Genomic DNA, 21245 nt, shown 5'->3' with positions numbered 1-21245 from the left:
GCCTGGACTACAAAGTGATGTTCATCTTTCATCTGCCTCAAGCGCCGCACAATATTCTCCCTCCTATGCCATGTGATTATTTTTTATGGGGTTTGGAGGGGTTCTACAGAAGCTGCTGGGAAGATCCTGGTAAGGGAAAATGTCATGTTTTTGTTTTGATTGTTGTTTCTTAACTAGATGTCAAAAGATCATTATACTATGGAATACTGTATTGGTGATGTATAGTGCGTTGGATATTGAAGTTGTACAATTGAGATTGGAGACAATAACTTCCTCGTCTATCATTTTTGAAAGAATTTAGAAATATTTTATTGTGAATAAGACCTTGTTTTTTAACTGCAAGATTTTTTGTTGTGCTCCAAATGATAAATATCCTCACAAAGTTTTCTGACTTAAGCAGCGAGCTACTTGCCATGAATTGTAAGACAAAGGAGACTTAGTGTTGAAATCTATTGTATTGTTCCCATTGCTTTTCAGCCAAAAGCACATTGGATGAGCAAGCTTGAACATGTACATGTTCTCCATCATTTATTCATAGAGTCCTGATTCTGTCATGCTTACTACGTACGAGTCAGTCAAGTGAAAGAAGGTCAGTCTTGTGCTCTGTCACACAACTTACTATTGTCCAAATGAGGACATTTTTCTTCCGCCTGCTCAATTTCTCTTTACAACCACACCAAACAACATCATAACTAATTTCAACTTGATTTTTCTTTCTGGAGCATCAAGTAGATGAATACGCTAGAAAAGGACGGCTCTCGAAAGTGTCTTTCAAGATGCACCCGGAAAATTTCCACGCCAAAGACACCACCAAGGAGCAGTTCACCCTCAAAGACACGTCATCATGCAACAGCATTGATCTCAAGTTCACTATGAGAGATTCCAGTACCCAAAGACTCTCCTTATGGACCATTGATTCTAGCACCCAGGCCTACTCAGGTCTAGAAGACCACTCCATAGACCGCCCAGAGACCCCAACAGATACCTCAACGCTGAACTATGGCGACGGGCACGCCTTGCGGGAACCAAGAGAGTGTCACAATGTCCACGGGACAACAATGGTTTATTTGAAAGATTTTGTACTGATCGATGACGAGGAGGATGGCGACATGTCCCTCCGAGAGAAAACAGTCCATAATTTGACGGTCATGGACGGGAACGCCGCGGATCTGGTTTGTGGAAGATTGCTTTCCACTTCAAGGGTCTCGACGTATGACTGTAAGGGGGGATTTTCGCAACCGGACGGTCAGGGACCCGAGTTTGAGCGCCCTTCTGGAGATAAACAGTGTTGCACTTGCTCTATTCTATAATCAACAGAATTAGGAGGGGTGTCGTGGAACTGTCCTTGGTACCTTGAATTTGGGGGAAAATAGGACTAAAGTCCATAAAAGGGCATTTCTGAGTCTTTTTTTTTTTTAAAGGTCATTTTTTTTATGTATGCGGTTCTTAACTTTAATGCGTGAGGTCTGGGTTCGATTCCCACTGGTGTGTTTTGGGATATCTTCAACATATACAGTGATTTTTAAAAAATAATTGCCTATTTATTTTAATAGAAAATGCATTAGGATTTTTTTTTCCCCTGAAAAAAATTCAATAATTTGGTTTTGGTCATTAGAATGTTGATATTATGTATTTAATTCAACCATATGCTATGTTAATCATTCTAAATTACTGTTTTTGAGTTGAATTATGGACCACCTTGTCCCTGAAAATGAAAATTAATCATCATATAGTTTCTTGGCCTTATCATTCGATTATTGTACTATATGATACAGAATTTTTTTAACTAAGTGGTGTATAAAATTAGGCCCTCAGTTGAAAAACACACTTTTACATAGACTTTTTTCACTCCAATTATTAAAATATGTATTCCTATATACATATTCAAGTCAATTTTGAACATCCCAGGTTATGATTCCATTTCAAAAGGTCAACTACACAGCTGTAAATAAATCTTGTCAGTCTTGTTTATGTATTTGTAGAATTTTCTTGATAGCATCGTTTATCATTCTAAAGCAGGCGACCCTGTTGTAGGCATTGAGCAACTAATTTGAGTGACAGACACCAGTTAGGCCAACTCAACTGAATTGAGAGATAAGAGTCGATATGACTTATCTCCCCTTCCCACTGTACATTAACGGACCCCCGCCAAGCCCCCCCAAACCCTGTCACAATGGCAAAGCCTGTTTTCTTAACACACCCATTAGCTAAAATGTAAAGTGGGTGACGGCTGCTGGACGTGTGTTTGATTCCCAAAATTATCAGGTAAAGTTCACTAATTTATTCTTCTATTTGGTTATTTCCTTTGATTTTGAACATGTTTGATTTTTAACAAAAAAGGGAAATCATTTTTTAGTTTCACAGGTCTGTCACAATAATACAAAATGATGTAATACGTTGCCACATAGCGAGAATCCTCCATGTGAAAGGGTGACAGAATTTATCAGCATTTCACATGAAACCACAAAGCTAAAATAATACTGGTGACATTTGAAAATTTTTTCCTCTTAGCATGATCTCAGCTTTAGTTATCTTAAATATGCATATTAGTTTCCTTAGAGTGCTGTCAACGTTAAGGTTGGAAGTAAAAGAAGAAGTTGAGGTAACGGTGACTTTCCCACGCAGTGAAAACAAGAGTAAGGAGGTTAAGAAGAAGATGGATGGAACGCGGGTGTTTGTGGTTCTTATTTTTTGTTTGGCTTCAGGTAAGTATTTGGAGACAAAAATGTTTATTTATCATACAAAGTCCTTTTTTTATATGTATGCAAAGTGCTTTTTTCTCGCAGTAACGCCTGTTTTTGCAAATATTATGGACGTGTGCGCCAGCTGCCACGACAATGCCACATGCGATGACAAACCTGATAACTCTGGAAAAGTTTGTAATTGCAAATATGGTTATGTTGGAAATGGAAGAACATTTTGCCAAGGTACAGAATATGACTCCTAAGAAATTATACATTTCATTTAACTGTTTGCCCTAAAAATGTAAAAACCCCGGTGTTAGCTTGAAAAATATTGCTTATTTTCGTTATTGCTAAATACAATATGTTTATATTTAAATATTAACCAAATTAGAAGTTAACTGTCATAGTTTACAAGGCATAAAAAGGCATAAAATGTATGATCTATTGTAAGTCATCTTTATTGTGTAGGTAATAATTTTAGTAAAGTAAGTATTGGTGCCTGAATACCTCAAACTATTCTGGGGTCGAGGGTTTGGATCCCAGGTGGGTCCTCACTATGTAGAGTTTGCATGTTCTACCCAGGCTTGCATGGGTTTTCTCCGGGTACTCCGGTTTCCTCCCCACATCCTAAAAACATGCATGTAGGCTAGTGAGACACTCTAAATTTCCCCTAGGTATGATTGGTTGCCCTTCATCTCCTCATGCCCTGTGATTGGCTGGCCACCGATTCAGGGTGTCCCCTCCCTGGTTAGCTGGAATAGGCTCCGACACCCCCGTGAAGATTAGCAGTTCATAAAAAAATATTTTTATTACATCTAGATAAAGATGAGTGCCAGATAGGAGCCACCAAGATCTGTGGGCAACACACCACATGCCACAATACATATGGCAGCTACTACTGCAACTGTCTGATTGGATATATGGCGTCCAACAATATGCCTGTTTTTATTCCAAATGATGGAACCCACTGCCAAGGTCAGTTTCTTCTCAGAAACAGCGAGATGTTGACTAAATGTACATACAATTTGATAGTTTTTGTCCTACAGATATTGACGAGTGTTTGGTTGAGGGTCTTTGCGGCGAAGGAGGCCAATGCAGGAATCTAGATGGCAGTTTTGATTGTAGCTGTCATCTGGGGTATCGAGTCCAGAATGGGACGGAGCCTTTTCGACCCGGGAAAGACCAGACGTCTTGTCAAGGTGGGACGCGTGATCTGAACTTAAGTGGTGGGGAAAGTTTTAATGGTTTTTCCCGATTTAGTGGTGGACTGTGGCCAGCCCACTTCGCAGCAGCACTCGGTTCTGCGATCCACAACGGGGACGGTATTTGGAAGCATGGCAGTGTTTGAGTGTGACCAAGGATTTCGGTGGAGGAGTGGAACCAACACCTCGCACTGTGGGGCTGATGGGCTTTGGAGTAGGACCACCATGATCTGTGATGGTAAGAATATACTTTTTTTTTTTTTTAAAGTGAGAATGTAAGTGAGATGGAAAGAAATTTGAGTCGTTGGACTGAATATTTAACGCTGATGTGTGTTTGAAACAAGGACTAGCCACTTTGCTAACAAATGCTAACAAAAACATGGCTTGCGGTCAAAGTTTGGCTTTGAATTTTTTCGATGATTGTGATTGCAATTCATGTTGTGCGTTTACTGTAGATTAAATGTAAGATTTTAGGGTTTGTTTATTTAATACGGGACAGCACATTAATGAACATATTCAAATTTATGCTAATTAACGTGTAAATATGCGAGATTGTAGCCATGGGCTAATTTCTATCTTTAAATACTTCTTTTGAGAATCCATATTTCTACCAATTTTGGCTTTGTTGCTTTTTAGTGTCTTTATAGCACCCTTGAACTGAAAATGACGCCAATTACTCATGCAAATATAGCTTTTATACAATTGTATGGTGCAGTACATTTACTTTTCAAAGCATTTTTGTGTGTGTGTGTAACTTCCTAGAAATATTATGTGGAAATCCTCATAAAGTGCCATACACTGGACATATTTGGAATGGCATTTCCACTCCTGGAAGTGTGGTTAACTATTATTGTAAACCCGGATTTAATCAAAGCGAGGGCAATGGCGTATCAAGGTGCAAACTTGATGGTAACTGGACAGAGACAAACATTTCCTGCAAAGGTAATGACAGTCCACAGAGATGGACTTTGGTCCTCAACTTTGCCAGATGATGTCAAATAATCTTGTCCATTTGTGTAGAAATTGACTGTGGTTCTCCGCCTGTGATCTCCCACGCCATCTTGTTGTGGGATCACATCACCACGGTTGGCTCTCAGGTTGTTTATCAATGCCAATCTGGATATTACGGTGTGGGAAAAAGGAATAAAACTGTATGCGGCGACAATGGGGACTGGGATACGCCATCTTTTCTCTGTCAAGGTGATAATCTTGTAGGAAAGGATCGAAATAATTCGAAATTAGTCGTTTTTGGCGTAATTGGTGGGATTTGATGTTTTTGCTGTTTTTTTGTTATAGAAATGCAATGTCAGGATCCTGTTTTCATCCCAAATACTCAAAGGCGATGGGATGGCACGTCACATGTTGGCAGTGCGGTTATTTACGAATGTAATGAAGGATATTACGCAAGGAGCGGAAGGAACTTCTCAGTGTGTGGAAAGAATGGACTTTGGGAGGAAATTGATCTTTGGTGTGAAGGTGCAACACTTAAAGTGAACCTAGTATTTGTACAGTAGTGTCAAATTTCACAATATACGTCACTTTAATTTGGACAAAAATGACAACATAACTGCATATCATTATATTCTCTGGGATTACAATACATGACTTGAATGCAGATTAGGGACTTTTTGCTTAATATGCTTTTGTCTTGACTAATTCCTCAGAAATAACATGTGGACCCCCACAAAACCTCCCATATACTAACCTCCTGTGGAACAACTCTACTAAACCTGGCAGTGTCGTGCTGTATGAGTGCATGGATGGATTTTACCAGGATGGTGGAGATAATATTTCTACATGTCTAACATCAGGCAAATGGGAAAACGTGTCATTAAACTGCCAAGGTATCATTTACTCACATCCATGCTCTTTTCTAATCAAATACAAAAAAAAAAATAACACAAAGTAATACTATGTAGGCTACAGTTTTTATTCTAGGACTCAGTTCATAATTTAATGTTCATGTTATGTGTTTCATACTATTAAAGTGAAATGTACTGCATTCGGAGTAGTTCTAATAATTCACTTTTCACATGTAAACTATTTAATGGTAAGTATTAGACCAAAAAATATTTAATTTTGACATTTTTTCAATTAGGATTGGCTTCAGAATATAAAATTTGGCAAACTTGTTCTGTTATCTGTTATTGTTTTCCCAGCAATTTGTGGCCCGGCTCCGCTCCTCGCCCACTCCGAAATTGCCTGGCAAAAGGGAAGCGTGGTGACTTATCGTTGTGTCAACGGCTATCATTGGCGGAGGGGTGGCAACGTCTCCGTATGTGGAAGCTCTGGTGTGTGGCGGTTAGCTACGCTCAAATGCATTGGTGAGTCCTGGAAATTGGCTATAAAATCTCCATAAATGATTGCATTGTCGCAGAGATTCAAAAAGTGATCATATTGCTTTTAGAATCCAAGCCGCCCATTCATCACCTCCTTGTTTCAAATGAAAAATGTTTGCAGTGGAGAGTAGAAAAGTATGAAGAGGAAACAGAAATGTACAGGGTAATACAAAAAAATCCAAAAGGAAACCGACCCCACCTCCAAAGAGAATGAATTGGGATTTTTTATTTTGGTAACCTTAGGTTATCTACACTGGATATAGAGACTATCAAAAGACTTTCCTTGAAAAAAGGAGACAAATGGTGAGCTCCAAGGCAGACTCATTGGAGGTCTGCCTGAAACTGCTTCCAGCCACAAACTACAGCGTCTCCATCACCGCGTTGTCTTCTGGATTCACAGTCATCACTACCATTAACACCAGTTTGACAGGTATCACTGATTGGTTGATCAGCAAAACTGAAAGTAGGAGTTTCAGATTTAAACCCCCCCAAAAAACATGGATGTGATTAGCGGACCAACTGGTTAGTGCGTTTAGCTCACAGTTTTTGGGTCTAGTGTTCAATCCCAGGCGGATCTTCACTGTGTGGAGTTTACATGTTCTCCCTAGGCTTGCGTGGGTTTTCTCTGGGTACTCCGGATCCCTCCCCACATCCCTAAACTATGATTGTAGGCTGGTTGGACACTCTAGATTGCCCCAAGGTATGATTGGTTCTCCATCTCCTTGTGCCCTGCGATTGGCTGGTCACCGATTCAACGTGTCCTCCGCCTAGTGCTCGTAATTAGCTGGGATAGACTCTAGCACCTCTTGTGAGGATAAATGTTTCAGAAAATGAATGATCTGTAGGTTATTCATGACCTCACATTGGTCCAACTCCAACAGAATTTTTCATTTACAATTGAAGAGACTGTCATGGTGGATTAATGGCCTCTCAGAGGCCCATTTACACTCATCTCATACTCTACAAATTTATTCCGACACTGCATTATGTCACCATTTGACAGTACCTGCGGTACCAGATGTCCACTACAGAGAATATGACACTTCAGTACCAACTCTGAGGTTGAAGAGAATAGCAAATACTCTTGACCCAATATGGTAATAACCGACCTGAGCTATAATATTTGGCGGCTTTTGGAAAACTGGATATGGAAACTGTTGTTCTTTTTTTTCTCTCTTGATAGTTTCTACCAAGTTTTTGTACTCCCTGTCGAGCAAATGACGGTGTTTGACTGTTCCTCTCCTATGAATGAGGAGTCTTTGGGCAAAAGTGCATCCTCGCAGGGACAAATTGTAGCCCAGATGCGAGTTAGCCATGTAGGACCCGAGATAGAGTTTACCGTGGGAGATGGTTTCCATTATGGAGGCTTTTTTAATGCTCCTCTTGAGAAAGGCAGGAACTACTATGTCATCCTGAGGGCTGTGAGTCAGTGGAAAAAGGTAAATGGAACTATAAAATAAAATAGAATTGTGTGGATTTAGACTCAAAATTAATCCTTTTTTTTTCTTGTAGGACTCAAAGAGCTTGTGCGTCCTCTGGGCTAAAGTAACAGGTATTTACTACTTTGCTAAAATTATGCAATGTTTATAGATACTATGCATGTTTTTATTGTTAGGGTTAGGGTTATATAATATTAGTATTTTAATTAAATGAAATAATTTGAAAGAGTCACAGATAGGCGATGGAAAAGTAGCAAAGTACGCATGAGAGTTGTTATAGTTGTCTATCATTTAGTTTTGAATAATTTTGTATTTTTAAAAATTTTTTTAGGTACATCCTACTTTGTGACGATTTCATCGCTGTGTGCTGCTGCCTCAGTAGGACTAATTGCATTAATAGTATTGCTTGGACTGGCTTACACTCGGTAAGATAATTTGATTTAAGATGACATATTTACTCAAGTATTTATGTAGAATTCTGAGGTGTGTCTTTTAAGGTTTATTTATTTTTTACAGTAATAGCCAATGTTCCCTCTAATTATTGAAGTAACTAGGTATACACATAACCTACCTGAGTACACTAACCAGTGTGAATACCATCAGAAGTGCCCACTATATCCACATACAACCAGTATCACTGCTGCCATCACCAGTTGTATTTTTCCTACCCATAAATGATCTAGCCATAACATTTACTTATTAATACCCATACATAAAACATCTTAATAAATGGCACTAGAATTTGCACAAATTTGACTTACCCTATTCTTCCACGTCTGTCTTTAGTAGTATGGCTCCAATGAGTCCCTGTTTTTCCATTGGAAAATTCGTTCACAACTTTACATTCACTGCATGTTATGCAGAACAGAACTTTCTTACTCGAAAAAAAATAGATGTCCCGCAGTTTCAACGCTTGTTCTTCTATTTGCACATATTCCAGAAGATATTTGGACTTAAAAATATGCACAGTTGTATTTAACGCTGGTTTGGGGAGTCGACGTGATGATGACGTAGGTGAGTTAGATTTTGCCACATGCGCAAGTACGCTCAATGCTTTGATTGGCTAAGAGTGATTGCATTGTGTGCAATGATGGACTGGACACCTGCGCTGGATATGTTTTCTTGTGCGCAGAAAGTGTGCGACCAGTGCGTAATTGCGCATTTGCAGTTGCGCCACTTAGAGGGAACGTTGGTAATAGCTAAGGTTCTGATATTGACTTTTGTTAGTGAGTTGAAATCAAGTTAGTTGTGTGTACTTTTGTTTATTTTGCTGGACTTTCATATGCAAACTTAATCTATTTTTATTATTTTTTCCAGGTTTTTCAAGAAAACGTGACTCTCATTTTGTACACTTTAGAAATGAATTCATCATCAATTATATCTCATTGAACTACCTTTCATCCATATTGTTGTAATATTTTCTCTGACTGTACTCTGGAGCATCCATTTGATATCAAAGTTGACAATAAAAATATCTTGGAAGGGGAAATGAATGGGAAAAATACATGAATTCATATTATTTTCTATTTATCAATGAAACTTGTAACTGTCGTAATTCTTATTTAAAATCAATAAACTGTCATTGTTCATAAACAATCAATACTCAATAAACCGACATAAACTGCTTTTTTTGGCTATTTTACTCCAATGCAGACGGGGGCGCTGTGGTCAGTAAACATTGACCCCCAAAATTTGCCGTAATAACAGTGGAAACGGGGCTTGGAACAGCATTGTGTTTACGAGGCTACAATCCTAAAATACCACAGTGAGTGTCTCCATAATTCAAATATCCAACACATTACTAACGAGAAAGGCAGTGTGCTGTAAAAACAGTAGTTTCGGATAAACGGATAAAGAACCGCGCACGGAACTCATCGTTAGCATATAGCCTGAATTGGTCTTTTGTGATTGCGCTGTCAATTATTGCAAGTCGTTATATACACGTTTATAAGCCTGTAGACATGTTCATTAAACATCGTCTATTTAATGTATAATTTAGGTGTCCCTAATATTTCTTTTTCTTTACAAAGCAAGTTTACTTCTAACGGAAAATGGGCTTTTTCCAATACAAAAAAAAATTCCAATGACAAAAATAGCAAATTTATTGAAATAAACAGTCAATAAATTAATCAGATTCACAGAATGTACATAATAAAACTGCTGAAAATGAAGGATCGCAAGAGTTTGACTCTTTTTTGCCAGATTTGTACATTTCATAATAAAAAAAACACTTACTTCGAAAGAAATAAAGCATGGAGGACTGTCTTTGATTGTTGCCATTGACGACAATAGATGCTCGCAGCCTCAGTTAAAATGAATTCAACAGTTTACTACTGTTGTCTCTGTCTAATACCTCTATTCATAATTTGCAATCGGAAAACCAAAAAGAATGACTGTTATCTCCAACAGGTCCACTGTTGTTCACAATGGACCAAAACCAGGTGATCCTGCAGTTCCACTTTGCCACATTTGGAGACTCCATGCTACAAAAAATGAATCTCCTTCGACATCAACGCCGTTTCTGCGACGTCACCATCCGCATCAACCAGCTGACTGTCCCCGGTCACAAAGTGGTATTTGCCGCAGGATCATCCTTCCTCAGAGACCAGTTCACCCTACAGCAGGACTCCACAGAAGTCCAGATCTCCATGATCCAGGAAGCCAAAGTAGGCCAGCATCTGCTACTCTCCTGCTACACAGGCCAACTGGAATTTCCTGAACTGGAACTAGTCAATTACCTGACTGTTGCCAGCTTCCTCCAAATGGACCACATTGTTGAACAGTGCACGGAGGCACTCAACAAATTCATCAAGCCACAGGCTCCTCACAAACTAGAAGTTGACAGAGAGGACACTCCGAGAGAGCTGTGCGGCGTCCAATCGGCCGTCGGGGAAGATATCAGCATCAGCAGCGACGACTACGACGTCCTCATCCAACCTAAATCCCCGCCACAGATCCTGGACGCCCAACCAGTCCATAACAACATAAGCACCGTGAAAGTGGAAACCGTAGACGCCAAATTTCCCGGCAGCCCTCCAGCCGCCCTCCACTCACCCGAACCCCAACACTCCCTTATTAATTCAACCGTAGACAGTCGCGGGAGCGAAACCTGCGCGCCCCTAAAGTTGCAAGACGACTTGGCCGACCCTGTGAAACCCAGCGTGCACCAGCGCAACTACGACAAACCCCTCCAGTGGTACCACCAGTGTCCCAAATGCAGCCGAGTCTTCCGTCAACTGGAAAAATACGCCAACCACTTGAAGATGCATAAGCTATTCATGTGCCTCCTGTGTGGCAAGACCTTCACACAGAAGGGTAACCTGCACCGACACATGCGCGTCCATGCGGGTATCAAACCCTTCCATTGCAAGATCTGTGGCAAGACCTTCACACAGAAGTGCTCCTTGCTGGATCATCTCAACCTTCACAGTGGAGACAAGCCTCATCGTTGTAACTACTGCGACATGATGTTTGCACACAAGCCCGTGCTACGCAAGCATCTCAAACAGATCCATGGCAAGAACAGCTTGGAAAACGCCAATGAGGGAAGCCAGCACGATTTTTGCTCCACTCCAATAATTTCGAGACAGACTTGAAGGAGAAGTACTATGGGAAATTGACTTTTTTAAGGTTTAGGAGACGAAAAACGGCGTCGCTGATAGACGTTTAATCCAATTTGATGGTTGGGTTGTCAGCTGTCACCGTCACTGGCAGTGAGATATGATCCTCAATTCAAGCATTCCCTGTTATAATTGAATTGATGTTAATGGCAGTGAAGGATTTGAAAGCGACAAGGATATTGCAGGAAAAATGTACATTCAGTATTTCTTTTGGATGTAATTGATATTTACACTACTGAAACAGAAATGTACATAGGTAGCAAAAAAGTCAAGAAAATTACAACTAATATGCCTCAATTTTTCACATTGGTTAACCAACTTGATTTAAAAAAAAACTTTGTTAAAAAATATGAATGTGATTCGCCATTTCTTCTTACAAAACCTCTACTAATTATTTTTGAATGTGCCTATAATGCCAATCGAAGCGAAACAAACTGTATATTCCCAAACATACAACATTGAACTTATATAAAGGGACTTTGGCTATCGTCCATTGTACCGTAGTTTTACATTTTAACGCCTGTTTATCGGGGTTCAAAATGGTACTGTATGTTTTAAAAAAACCTCCCAGCTCTTAAACTCTTTGTATATTGTTAATTTCATCATATTGTTGATGCCATCATTTTGCACTCAGTGCCGCAATGTAAATTTTAGCGATCATATCTAACACAGAAACATTATTGTGCCATTATGTATATTATATATACACTGTATTTATACACCCTTTCTCTTTTTCCTTTAATGTGTATACAAATATATGTGAAAACAAATACCAAATGCCTCTCTTAAATTTAATGAATGGAATGCCAGACCTTTTGTGTGAATTGTGATTTTTGATAGGAAAATGCGCTCATGCTTTTTAAAAATAATGCAATTTCACAGAAGCTACGAATTTAATGACAATTACTTGCGATTTGTTACCGTTAAAATCATAATATATTACGTTTCTGTATATTTTTGTCTAGTGTAAAACGTATATCCGTACCACAGTGGCTCACTAGGTGGCGGTATGTGCATAGCCTTTGCTTGTCACTACTTAAGAGAAACCGAACAAGAAACGCTACGGAAAGTCCGAAAACTCCCAATTCAGGAATCGTCGCTCCAATTTTTCCATTTTTTTGCGTGGTACATGCGTGTTTTCGTGTTTTTCTATTTTGTATATTGAATCATTATTACAAGCCCATAAGTTAGCGTTAAAATCAGTTTACATTTTGAGAACAACGATTTTAATACTATATTGGGCTGCTGCTCCATATAATCTCGCTCGAGGAGGATTCTTCTTTTGAGAAGAATTCCAAAATGGAAAAATCCAGCGGTTAAAATGCAATTGTAAAGAACAAATCTTGAATCTGGGAAGCTAGTTGGTGGCTTGCATTCGGGGGACGTCAGCAGAATGACAGGTGAGTGACATCGAAAGATGTCAACAAACCGGCGACGACGACGACCCCCAATATGGGGCACAACGTATGTACTATACTATAGTATGTTTTCTTCCTACCAGATGATGCCGTCCTATTGAATGTGCCTGTCATTCAGCAGTTGTACCACTGGGATTGTGGTTTAGCATGCTCCAGGATGGTACTCAAGTAAGCATTATATTAAATTAAGTGTATATATTATGTTAGTGAAATGAGGAAAACGTTTTTAGTAGTACTGCAATACTATTATACAGTGTTATTGTAATATACTTACTGTTGCGTTAGGTCTGTCAGCTGTTTTAACTAAATTACATGAAACAAACAAATTGATTCATTCATAAATCATCAGATTGATCAAGTTTAGGGTGAAGAATTCAAAACTAGTTGTAGTTTTTCTCTGTTAGATTTTTTTTAGCAACGGCATTCTCAATTCTATTTTAAAAAACTATGAAAAAGCATGCCTATCATATCGAGCCAATGGTAAAAAAAATCTGTACTCACGTGTATTAATCTATACAAATTTATCACTGAACTGTAACCAGTGTAGTAAAATGCATCCAATAATCGGTGGGTACTAGGTATTAGTATTCCAATTGTAGTTTCATTACGTGTATAACAGAGCAAGTGCATTTTTGGCCTGGCAGGTACTTGCACCCAATCAGTGACGAGCATTTTCAGAGAGCATGCTGGGAGCTGAAAATGACTGAAAGCGTCTGGACGATTGACCTGGCCTACCTCATGTGCCATCTAGGAATCAAGCATTGCTTTTACACACAGACGCTGGGAGTCGATAAGGGCTTTCGGAGTCAGGTACCATTTCAACTATGACATTTCCCATCATTTCCATACCTGATGTTTCCGCTCTCCCTCGCAGTCCTTTTATAAGAAGCACTTTGATAGCGAAGAAGACCGAGTCAACGATCTTTTCCTCAAGGCGGAGAACAACGGTGTGGTGGTTAAGAAATGGTGGGCACTAATGAATATAAAAAACAAACAAATGGCCGACTGTCACAAATCACTGCAGAGCTTTCTAATCCCGCAGCTCTGTGAGCATTGAGGAAATCGAGTCTCACCTGGAGGAGAGCCACGTAGCCATCGTGCTGGTTAACGCCGTCATCTTGGCGTGTGAACTTTGTTCCGCACCCGTCAAATACTGCTGCTTCCTTCCCGTGGGTCAGAAGTGTTTCTGCCGGAAACCAGAGTATCAGGGACATTTTGTGGTTCTACGTGGCTTCAACAGGACCACCGGATGCATTCTCTACAACAACCCTGCATATTCTGACCGTGAGTAATGTGATACTTTTGTATTTGCAATTACATGCAAATCTGTATATTAAATTTCCTGATTTCCCCCCTTTTATATCAATAATTATATTTTTTTAATCCATTTTTTCTGTGTTTTTAGTTCAAAAATCATTGTAAAATCCAAAAATATATTTTAAAAAGCTAAAATAAACAGTTTTAGATCTATAAAATATATTCAGGGCTTTTGATCCAATTCTTTTAAGCCATTTATAAAAAAAATCTTATTATATCTAAAATGGTCCGGCCTTAAAATAGAGTTGACGTTAAAGCTAACATTAGCATTAGAACTGAATGGAACATGTGCAGCATGATACGTTTTGCAATTTTTCAAGCATCTTGCTAAGATAAAAGAAGCTAACATTAGCAGTGTCCAAAATACGTCATTATTGGAGGACCAACCTTATGTTGTGTGTTTTCTCCTGCAGGGGTGTGCTGCACCACCGTCGGTAACTTTGAAGAGGCTCGGCGGAGCTACGGGACAGACGAGGACATCCTCTTCATCTTTAAGAGCAGCTGAGAGACACTTTTGGACTTTACTTTGAAGAATGAACACTATCACAATTAAATAAGAAGACTTGATGTGATCCATATCGCCATCCCCTCACTCCCGTTGGTGCTAATGAGTTGAGCTGCTCACGTGAAAACAACTTTTTCCATTTTTAATGCTTTGTTTTTTGAGACCAGAAGAACATTTTACTATGGACATACACTCAGATTTTTTTTTTTAAAGAATAACTTTTGATGAACTTGAGAGAAGTATGAAATAAAAATAATAATAATAAAACACCCTCTGTGGTTAAACCAGACCTAGATGAGGTGTTTTCAGGAAGTAATGTAATTTTATTCATTTTTTGTTTTTTCAAGTCAACAGTTTTTGTTTTTTTGCAAAATGTCACATTTTGGTAACGTGATTATTGCAACAGGGAAACTAGTTGAGCTTTGAAAGTCTCAGGTAATTCAATTTTGCCTTATAATGATAATAAGCAGTTTTTATGGATGCTGTCATATATGTATTAATTTAATGGGTTTTTTTTCATTACGGTTATGTAAATTTGAGTTGCAACATAAAAAATGATGACTCCCATATTTTGTCTCGTCTATTCCTTGACTATTTGAGGCTGGAAATCGTGTTTTACAGCCTTGCTGAGCGCTTCGGCATACTCAGGGTAACGCCCAGTCATCTACAGAACAAAAAAAACAAGGGTAAAAATCATTTTCTATCAATGGCTACTCACCAATTTGCAGTCTTTTGCCTTAAAACTCCACTTGTCACTAATTTGACGGTTTAGGTTGAGGTCCAAGTCCACCACCAGCAGTCCATCCCGAGTTCTAGAAAGTCCAGGTGTGCGGCTTCCGTCGGGAGCGGCTACGTAACTCGATCCGTAGAAGTGGCCAAAGTCGTGGTGAGCTGGAGACACCAACCAAAAACAAAATACATTCGTTAAGATGTGAATTCAGACAATTAATTTTACAGAGTCACTTCACAGTTCGACAATCTAAAGACTAAAAAGACTGAAAACCGCTTGGTTGATCGACAAAATCACAATGTTGGAAAGAAATGATGGGGGAAATATAAAGAAATTAACAGTACAGTCTAAGTATTAACTGTCAAACACTGTTGTGTATATGATCCAAGACTATAGAAAAACACAATAATCATAATTCCAATGACATTTGTTTACTTGTAAGAGTATAAAAAGATGTATTCGTAGTTTGAACTCCTTTACAATCTCAAATTTTCCGCATAATGTTGAAAATAGAACTTTTAAATGTACCTTTTTGTCCATCTCCAGATGTAAATTCACTTTTGAAATGTTCCTGCATAAGACAAAGTGTGTCAACACATATCAACCCCAAACAAAGTTACCTTGTCGTGCTCACTTACTGTGCCAACTCGATTGATAGCGCAGGTAAAACAGTGGTTGGCAATGGCTGCATTCCTGGCCTCAATAGACCACATGGGCTCACTAGAATTAAAAAAAAAATATATATATATATATACACTAATATTATTAACAGTTTTGACACTGTGGCAATTTAGTAAACTACGATAACAAATATAACTTTCAATTCTACAGTGACACTGGTTATTGTAGCCTCTGGTTCTAGGATCTAGAACCAAAGCTTCTTGTCTCGACTACTAGATTAAGTATAACATTATCGAATAGGAACATTTGTAATTGATATTCTTCTTTTTCTATTGCCTACCTTAGGGCACCAACCGTAGCAGAAGGGTTGAAGATAATCTCCGCTCCATTCATACTGTACATAAACCAGTTCAGGGGATGATGGCGCCCATAGCAGATATTGACAGCTATCTTCCCAAATTGTGTCTGGAATACCGTGTGACCGGTGTCGCCTTCCATGTAATATGTTGACTAAGGGCAAAAAAAGGACTTTTTTTTTCCCAAAAGTATGCATTGGAGATGCGAATGTAGAATAGAAAGAGTAGACCAACCTCATTGAAGTCTCCAATTGTAGGGATGTGATTCTTGCGGCTCTTTCCGAGCACTTTTCCAGAGTTGGAGACCACCACCGCCGAGTTCCACAGAGTGTCATTCAATTCATCGCGTTCCAGAATTGGAGAAATAATCACCATGTTGTATTTTTGGGCCAACTGGAAAGAAGAGTCCAACCATTCTTCATTAAGCATGACTTGTAGCATTGGATTTCTGTTTTCTGTCCCAATACTTTTGGGACATACATATGTGATAAATTTGTTTTGCTCACCTCCTGGCAGAAATGTGTGGTATTTCCATTTTCAGCAGACTCTGCAAATTCTGTCCACGGTTCTTTCTCACGGGTGCAAAAAGCAAAAGGCATGGCTGCCAATGACATTAATTCAATTAAAAAACAACAATCAAGACATATAAATTCCTGATCAAAACTTACTCCAAGTTTCCTGAAAGCAGACGATATTCACGCCACATTTGGCCGCCACTTCCACAATTTGCCCGATCCGCTTGTGCATGGCTTTGACCTGTTAGGACGGAAGAGTTTTCTGGGTCATTTAAGTGATTTTAGTCTGGTTCTCTACTTTTTATTCCCTGACCTGGTCTAGGATGGGCGCATCAGTGGGCAGAACAATCCGGTTCTGGATAAGTCCCACTCGGATTCTTCTGGGAAGCCTGAGCTGCTCCTCGTTAGCTTCGAACCTGTAGCCTTTCAGCTCAAAGTCAGCTTCTTGTGCGGCCTCCACTGCACCAGATGGAAGGTCTAGCAACCTGAAAATGTGGAGAACATTAGATAAAAATGTTTCTTAGGCCCTTGAATGGTCTCTTAATCGGGTTCAGTAAGCTTCACCATTACAGAAGATTGCTGACTCAGCTAATTTCCTGGAAAAAATGGTTCCCTTTAATTGGTTAACAAATTCCCCCGACCTAAACCCCATAGGAGAGGGCTATTGTAAAAAGGAAAAGAAAAACACCAGAGTTTAAAATAAATTTTCTTTTCTAATTCCAGAGACACTTCAATTTAGCATTTAAATATCTATAAACAATATTGATTTGTTTGTTTTCTAAACAGTTTATTCAAAAAAAGGCTGCAAATTTATAAATAGGCATTCAGATTATAAAAAACAACAACTTTAAATGAATTCCCTTGATGTATAATGAATTTATCCAAAAAAATCTTTGAAAAATTGGCTGAAAATATTCAAAATATTCAAAATATTTCAATGTTTGTGTGCTGCAAGTCATTAATTTGATAGTAATTGAGTTTCTATATAAATGGAATCCAACAACAAATAAATTGTATTTTTTTTTTAAATAGGCTGTGTTTGCATTCTGCAAAATGGGGTGCAAAGATCACAGTTTGTGTCTCTGTGTCCAAAGTCCGCTTGACTCATCTGGATCAATTATTGACCATGAACGTAGTAGGAGGCAGAAGAACAAAAAATTAGAAAGTGAATTGAATTTCTACTCACTTGGTCTCGTTGCCATACAAGATGCGTTTGACATCGTCCAGGTAATCTATGGGAATGTACGTCTCCAAAGTCGTCTCCAACGATTCAAATTGGCCGGCGGACATTTTTGCCGATTCGTCCAGCTTTTAAGATTCAGCACAACCAAAACTTTTGCTTTTAGTTGAATGACCGTCAAGCGTTGCGTCACGCTGTCCAACCCTCTCGCCCACCTTCTTAATATTCTTTGCTAAGTTTGCTATTACCTGCCTTGGGGAAGGATGTTTTTAAGCAAATAGCTGGAATAAAATAATTAGGATGCTTGCTGTTGTCAATATACTTAAAAATAAATGAATATGCTTTAAAAACTTGACTTTTCCATTCAATTTCGTCCCTTTGAAAATGATGGGATTGATGAAAGGGTAAAAAAAATAAGAATTACTGACGAGAAATGCTTTCTTGCCACAGGGACATTTTAAAAACAGTTGATAATCTGACATTTTGCTATTTTCTGAAAAAAAAACAAGGACATCATGATGGTGTTCCCAGATAGCCTAGGATATGACACTTGCATTGTAAGAGGTACCATCACTTTGGACAGTCGCTTTTGCTCAAGTTTTTGCTGGTAACAGTCTTTGTTTTCACTCGACTTTTCCGCACTGAGCTGACTTTCTTTTCTTGCTCTTCGCCTGGGTTGCACACTTTCCTCAGGGGTTCTGCTCCAGTCAAAAAATTGGAAAAAAACAACACAATTTCATATTTCTGAGAGATTTTTCCATGATATATATTTTTCTCTTATAGTTTACTTGTCAGGTGAGTTTACCTGTAAATTCTGGATGACACTGGCTAACATTTTGTAAAAGGGAAATATACTTCAGGCCTTCGTCATTATCATTTCCTAAAAAACAAAAGAAAAAAGACGATTTTAATCCTCTCATACATGCATATAGTACGTCATACACTTGTTCTTGTGCTACAAGTTACATAGTACTTGTGATTCAGGTTTGTGTTCTTTCCCTACAATAACTTGTACTACAAGTACTTGCCTTTACAAGTAGTACCTGTACTACAAGTATGTGTCCCGGAACTACGAATTGAATACCGACCAGCACAACAAAGTAAGCCATTTTCTCGTTTCTACTTGAAATGCATCATGGGTAGGATCATGTCTATAATGATTGTCCATTGCCAATCACTTATCTGACTGGAGTGGAGCACCCCTATTGTACATTATAGTTTTGATCCTGGTTGCAGTCCTATTTCTGTCCATGGTTGTAGTTGCAATGGGATTATGGGATATTGTAATTATTCATGTCTACATAGGTTTTGTAGATAGAGAAGTGAACTCACGGCACACTTGAAGAAGGACATAGAGTTGCCTTTCTGCCAATAGGCTGCTGGCCATATCCACGCGCAGCTGATTGCTTTCTAAATTGACCAGCGTCCCATTGCGATTCATCAAGTCCACGCTGTCTGGAAGATACAAATGCAGTTTGTAAGGATAGATTTTTTTTAATTAATAAAGAAATACAAGAAAATTAATCATAATAAATGGAAAATAAAATGGGGAAAAAATAATACAAATAAAATACTTTTCAAAAATAAAATACATATATTTAAAAAAATGGATTTTGCTTTTCTAATCCAGCAGCACAGATGTGAAATTAAAAATCTTATTTGTTGTAACCTTGTTTTTTCATTTAAAAAAAATGAAGATAATAATGTATCATGGCCAAAGCTCAAAAAGGGAGTTTAGTTGCATTTAGATGAAAAATTATAGATGACTTTATAGAAAAACTATAGATGACTTTATAGAAAAAAAGAGGGTGAAGTACCTTTTAAGTCGACGCCACAACGTTCCTTTAAATTTTGGACAAAATGTATCAATTTACAATTGATGTTGAACATTTCCATTTTGCTTTCTGTAAAAAAACAAAACAAAAATAACTGAGTATATTACAATTGGCACAAGCTCGGCCATGCCACAAAACCATCAACAGTTATTCGACATGTAACTTCATAAATAATATTGTACACAATATGAATATTCCAAACCTCCAAACAGGACGGTGATAAACATTTTTCCTTGTTTTAAAAAAAATAATAATAAAAAGCTGGTTTTCCTCAGTTTTTCACTTGAGTTCTTGCCTCGCCTCGTCCTTGTGTTTATGCCAAAGATCTCGAGGAGTCGCTGACACGTGGGGATCCAAAATGGAGGCGGCTCATTTAGTTTTGTGCTCTACACAAAGAACTTGGCTTGCAGGGCGACACTTTGTGAATGAGATGCTGGAAATGGCACACACACACACACACGAGATGGCATCCTGTAAAATCTAGCTCCGGTAAATGTGTGAAAAGGGGGTCTCCATGGATTTTCCACACATAGACACAAAGGAACTCTGGCCTCTGAGAAGGAATCTATTTTAATGGCCTGCAACAGAGAAAGTTTTGGTTAGAGTTCTGAATTTTTACTTATTAAGAAACAAGACAACAAAAAATCCTTTTAAAGGGCTTTAAACTAAACACAACATTAAGCGACAATTGTCTAGTTTTTGCATAACCGCTCACAATTACATTCGTGGTTGAACTTACCTTATAAATCGGTCATCTCAGTCCATATAGGAGTTGAACTGGAACTGGAATCAATGCCCACTACTCGCAAAAAGTTGAAAAATGTATATTACACACAATAGGGTCCATAAAAATTGTCACATAGACTCATTTCTTATCTTTTGGCCTCTAAACATCTCCACATTGGATACAAAATGATACAAACAACATTAGAGCAAAGCAAAAAGCACCCAAAGATAATAAACAAGCACTTCTAGTACATTTCATAAAGGTGACAGAGGTAAGAAAGGGGCAAGCAAGTAGGCCCTTTGTTGGCTTTGATTCCTTTGTCACCATGATTACTTAATACCCGCATAGTTTTATTTTTTTTAGCGGATCCGCCTTAAGCCGAAATGGAGATGTCAATGGAAAGGAAGCAAATGAGATGCAGGAACGCACGAGACCAAATGGGGACGCTTCATATCCCGGAAATCTCAGAGGAAGAGGAGTTTTCCACCAAGGGGGGTGATGGACAAACTCCTCTAGAACTGGTCTAGACGGCAATGGCATTTTTTTACCAGATGGCGGATGACAAATCAACTTTGTATGAAACATACATTGGAGAAGGAAGCACAACCAAAATGAAATGAAAGGCAATTAAGTAAAAGACTTTAGAGCAGATGACAAATTATAAATAAAGCTTTGATGTGTTTAGGCTATTTTTGTGGCTACTATAGGCGACCTTTATACTATATACTTTTGCTCTTTATAATATATATTGGTATTT

The 21245-nt window shown here is 38.5% G+C and overlaps 5 protein-coding genes across 9 annotated transcripts; 3 read left to right on the top strand and 2 right to left on the bottom strand.

Moving 5' to 3' along the window:
- Positions 1 to 2218: 2218 nt before the first annotated feature.
- Positions 2219 to 9219, top strand: susd1 (sushi domain containing 1). Of its 4 annotated transcripts, none has more exons than XM_077745077.1 (18): positions 2219 to 2265; positions 2626 to 2705; positions 2787 to 2927; positions 3504 to 3659; positions 3731 to 3883; positions 3945 to 4124; positions 4649 to 4828; positions 4907 to 5086; positions 5183 to 5362; positions 5551 to 5730; positions 6046 to 6210; positions 6294 to 6388; positions 6469 to 6655; positions 7229 to 7322; positions 7409 to 7664; positions 7738 to 7777; positions 7996 to 8089; positions 8982 to 9219. In XM_077745077.1, the coding sequence occupies exons 2-18, from the start codon at positions 2657 to 2659 to the stop codon at positions 8998 to 9000; spliced, it is 2349 nt and encodes a 782-aa protein (XP_077601203.1). In that variant the 5' UTR covers positions 2219 to 2265; positions 2626 to 2656; the 3' UTR covers positions 9001 to 9219. The 4 variants fall into 4 exon arrangements, with proteins under 4 accessions (XP_077601203.1, XP_077601202.1, XP_077601204.1 ...); XM_077745076.1 differs by having other exon boundaries at positions 2221 to 2265; positions 2551 to 2705; XM_077745075.1 differs by lacking the exon at positions 2219 to 2265 and having other exon boundaries at positions 2431 to 2705.
- A 121-nt stretch (positions 9220 to 9340) lies between these two features.
- On the top strand, positions 9341 to 11586 carry LOC144215488 (zinc finger and BTB domain-containing protein 26-like). The gene is made up of 2 exons (XM_077744457.1): positions 9341 to 9429; positions 10074 to 11586. Exon 2 carries the CDS (start codon positions 10091 to 10093, stop codon positions 11258 to 11260), a length of 1170 nt encoding a protein of 389 aa, XP_077600583.1. The 5' UTR covers positions 9341 to 9429; positions 10074 to 10090; the 3' UTR covers positions 11261 to 11586.
- A 710-nt stretch (positions 11587 to 12296) lies between these two features.
- gucd1 (guanylyl cyclase domain containing 1) lies at positions 12297 to 15093 on the top strand. Its single transcript, XM_077744461.1, has 6 exons — positions 12297 to 12684; positions 12786 to 12870; positions 13347 to 13512; positions 13577 to 13668; positions 13745 to 13986; positions 14433 to 15093. Exons 1-6 carry the CDS (start codon positions 12678 to 12680, stop codon positions 14522 to 14524), a joined length of 684 nt encoding a protein of 227 aa, XP_077600587.1. The 5' UTR covers positions 12297 to 12677; the 3' UTR covers positions 14525 to 15093.
- LOC144215491 (beta-ureidopropionase-like) lies at positions 14820 to 18219 on the bottom strand. Its single transcript, XM_077744460.1, has 10 exons — positions 17933 to 18219; positions 17060 to 17231; positions 16900 to 16987; positions 16738 to 16832; positions 16466 to 16624; positions 16216 to 16385; positions 15893 to 15974; positions 15783 to 15825; positions 15261 to 15415; positions 14820 to 15188 (listed from the first exon to the last, which is right to left on the bottom strand). Exons 1-10 carry the CDS (start codon positions 18034 to 18036, stop codon positions 15105 to 15107), a joined length of 1152 nt encoding a protein of 383 aa, XP_077600586.1. The 5' UTR covers positions 18037 to 18219; the 3' UTR covers positions 14820 to 15104.
- Positions 18220 to 18360: 141 nt separating this feature from the next.
- Positions 18361 to 21080, bottom strand: c8h22orf15 (chromosome 8 C22orf15 homolog). Of its 2 annotated transcripts, none has more exons than XM_077744464.1 (6): positions 20501 to 21080; positions 20057 to 20339; positions 19744 to 19830; positions 19259 to 19381; positions 18732 to 18806; positions 18361 to 18624 (listed from the first exon to the last, which is right to left on the bottom strand). In XM_077744464.1, the coding sequence occupies exons 3-6, from the start codon at positions 19820 to 19822 to the stop codon at positions 18497 to 18499; spliced, it is 405 nt and encodes a 134-aa protein (XP_077600590.1). In that variant the 5' UTR covers positions 19823 to 19830; positions 20057 to 20339; positions 20501 to 21080; the 3' UTR covers positions 18361 to 18496. The 2 variants fall into 2 exon arrangements, with proteins under 2 accessions (XP_077600590.1, XP_077600589.1); XM_077744463.1 differs by having other exon boundaries at positions 19964 to 20339; positions 20501 to 21076.
- Positions 21081 to 21245: the final 165 nt, after the last annotated feature.

Source organism: Stigmatopora nigra, chromosome 22, assembly GCF_051989575.1.
Source record: "Stigmatopora nigra isolate UIUO_SnigA chromosome 22, RoL_Snig_1.1, whole genome shotgun sequence".
Lineage (NCBI taxonomy): Eukaryota > Metazoa > Chordata > Actinopteri > Syngnathiformes > Syngnathidae > Stigmatopora > Stigmatopora nigra.
Note: the sequence above shows the minus strand (reverse complement) of the source record. Positions and strands in the feature narration are given on the sequence as shown.

Coding starts and splice junctions, on each gene's coding strand:
- susd1 (XM_077745075.1), top strand. CDS start 2,513: ATGATCTCAGCTTTAGTTATCTTAAATATGCATATTAGTTTCCTTAGA. Junction 2,706..2,786: donor TATTTTTTGTTTGGCTTCAG/GTAAGTATTTGG, acceptor TTTTTCTCGCAG/TAACGCCTGTTTTTGCAAAT. Junction 6,211..6,293: donor AGCTACGCTCAAATGCATTG/GTGAGTCCTGGA, acceptor TATTGCTTTTAG/AATCCAAGCCGCCCATTCAT.
- LOC144215488 (XM_077744457.1), top strand. CDS start 10,091: ATGGACCAAAACCAGGTGATCCTGCAGTTCCACTTTGCCACATTTGGA.
- gucd1 (XM_077744461.1), top strand. Junction 13,669..13,744: donor GGTGTGGTGGTTAAGAAATG/GTGGGCACTAAT, acceptor CTAATCCCGCAG/CTCTGTGAGCATTGAGGAAA. Junction 13,987..14,432: donor CAACCCTGCATATTCTGACC/GTGAGTAATGTG, acceptor TTTCTCCTGCAG/GGGTGTGCTGCACCACCGTC.
- LOC144215491 (XM_077744460.1), bottom strand. CDS start 18,036: ATGTCCGCCGGCCAATTTGAATCGTTGGAGACGACTTTGGAGACGTAC. Junction 16,833..16,899: donor CTGCTTTCAGGAAACTTGGA/GTAAGTTTTGAT, acceptor TGTCATTGGCAG/CCATGCCTTTTGCTTTTTGC. Junction 16,386..16,465: donor CAATTGGAGACTTCAATGAG/GTTGGTCTACTC, acceptor TTTTGCCCTTAG/TCAACATATTACATGGAAGG.
- c8h22orf15 (XM_077744463.1), bottom strand. CDS start 19,988: ATGTTTATCACCGTCCTGTTTGGAG. Junction 19,831..19,963: donor TATCACCGTCCTGTTTGGAG/GTTTGGAATATT, acceptor GTTTTTTTACAG/AAAGCAAAATGGAAATGTTC. Junction 18,807..19,258: donor TGTCCTTCTTCAAGTGTGCC/GTGAGTTCACTT, acceptor TTTGTTTTTTAG/GAAATGATAATGACGAAGGC.